At 31.8% G+C, this 2,265-nt stretch overlaps 1 protein-coding gene across 1 annotated transcript; it reads right to left on the reverse strand.

Annotated features, from left to right (window-relative positions):
• Positions 1–249: 249 nt before the first annotated feature.
• On the reverse strand, positions 250–654 carry LOC104820144. The gene has a single exon (XM_010550515.1). It carries the CDS (start codon positions 652–654, stop codon positions 250–252), a length of 405 nt encoding a protein of 134 aa, XP_010548817.1.
• Between the last annotated feature and the right edge of the window lie 1,611 nt (positions 655–2,265).

Here is a 2,265-nt window from a genome sequence, read left to right on the forward strand (position 1 = left end):
TTCGATTCGATATTGTTAGAGATATATAAAACTGAGTAAATTTCTGAATTATAAAAAAAATGATAGATATTTACTCATTAATAGAGGGGTATTATTCTTATATATATATATATATTATAATAATGTACAACCGCACAAAACACAAAAGAAGACATCTCTCTACCATCAACAGGTGGATAACCAATTCCTAAAATCTATAACCGGTTACGCGAACCGGTAAGCTTCGAGCTCCGGTTTAGTCTAAACCAATTACGGTGTGTTCATACCATAACCTGAAGTGTACTCATTAAACGACACGGAAGACAACAGCGCCTCCACAAAACTATCTTCCATCTGAAGAATATTCTGGTGATCGGAGCAACTCGGCGACTCGCCGGCCGAACCCTTCATCTCCATCGCCGGGAAATAGTCTCGTTCGAATTCTCCCCGGTGATCGGAAACCGAATTGGTCGGAGAGAAATCGTGAAGATGGTCGCCGAAGTGGGAATCGGCGATGTCGGAATCTTTTCCGGTGAGCTCTTGGACCAGAGCTCGAAACTCCGACGCGCTCGTCTTCACCTTGATAGGGCTTGAGATGTAGACAACTTTGATGTCTTCTTTCTTGCTCTTTCTTCTCTTTCCCATCATGTTCTTCTTGTTTCTTGGCCTGTCCATAACAGAAGACACAGAAATTTAATTCGATGAAAAAAAAGGGGCAATCTCGTGAGTTTAAATTTTTGAGTGGTGGAGAATATCTTCAGAATTCGGGAGTTGAGGACTTAGGGTTTATATAATGGTTTTTCCCGAGGACATGAAATTTCTCGGAAACGACCTTAGTTTCCCGGAAAGTGATGTAATGGAAGAGGAGGAAATAGCGAATAATAATAATAAATTTTAATTAAAATAAATATTTTGAATCTAAGTGAAAAGGAATAACCAAATCACTTAACACCCGTGTTGCTTAAAAGCTAAATTCTAATTTGAGCTTTTTTTCCCTTTTCTCAATTTAATATGTGAAATATATATTCTTTTTGAAGTACTTTTGGGACGAGGATAAGGATCTAGGTGAAATAAAAAAATAATATGTTAATTCTAGAAGCAATATTTCAAAATTCTTTTTTTTGCGATAGTCCTTTTTATTTTATTTTATTTTATTTATAAGAATATATCCATTATTTTTATATAAGATTTCATTTTGATACATATTTTAAAATACATTTGAGTCGAAATTATTTTCTAACAAATAAATTTATATTTAATTAAAAAAATTTTAATCTGTGGCTTATGTGTTATTTGCTGTCCATTTTTTATTTTTGTACATGTGCAGCTAAATGATCATTAATCTACTAGAGAAACATGAAATATTTCATGTATACTGAATACCGTATGCTGTCATTTTTGTGTAAGCGATTCAAGTTTCGAGACTCCATAAAGTTATAAACTAATATAAAATGATATGACCTTTTGTTAATTAATTATTTAGTTTTCAATCAAGATGAGATGACTTTGACGGCAGTGAAATTATAATTATATATTGGGAAAAAACCCTAAAAATTCCTGAACTTGTATTTTGGAGTAATATTAATTCCTAAACTTGTAGAGGTGTCTATTAATTCCCAAACTTGAAAAATTGAACACGTTAAATCCTAAACTTGTTAAACGGTTCCATATTCGTCCATAGCGTTATTTGGTCAAAAAAGCGAGTTGACCGATCCGACGTGGCGTGCCACGTCACACGCCACGTCGGATCGGTCAACTCGCTTTTTTGACCAAATAACGCTATGGACGAATATGGAACCGTTTAACAAGTTTAGGATTTAACGTGTTCAATTTTTCAAGTTTGGGAATTAATAGGCACCTCTACAAGTTTAGGAATTAATATTACTCCAAAATATAAGTTCAAATTTTTTTAGGGTTTTTGTGAATAAAATATAAGTATCTTTTAATTTCTAAATTGTTTATGAAAAAATTATATTAAAAAGAATATAATTTCCGTCAGAAAATTTTGGAAAAAATGAAAGGGGTAAATAACGTGGACCCACAAAACTTATATGCTTAATTAAGACATGTATTTTTTAAAAATATTCTCCAAGTAGAAACTAATAACATTGCCAAAAAAAAAAAGTCTCAACATTCAAATGAATATTTTTTCAACTTTTATTTATTTTCTCTCAGTTTGTGAATGAAAATAAAATTATGAACTGTTCTTTTGAATAAATATTCATTTATCGTAGAAATTATATGAAATTTAATATGATTTTCAATCTCGTTAGGAAGAGTAGAAAG

Source organism: Tarenaya hassleriana, unplaced genomic scaffold (genome assembly GCF_000463585.1).
Source record: "Tarenaya hassleriana unplaced genomic scaffold, ASM46358v1 Cleome3, whole genome shotgun sequence".
In the NCBI taxonomy this organism is placed as follows: domain Eukaryota; kingdom Viridiplantae; phylum Streptophyta; class Magnoliopsida; order Brassicales; family Cleomaceae; genus Tarenaya; species Tarenaya hassleriana.

Excerpts from the sequence above, each read along its gene's own strand:
- LOC104820144 (XM_010550515.1), bottom strand. The coding sequence starts at position 654 with ATGGACAGGCCAAGAAACAAGAAGAACATGATGGGAAAGAGAAGAAAG.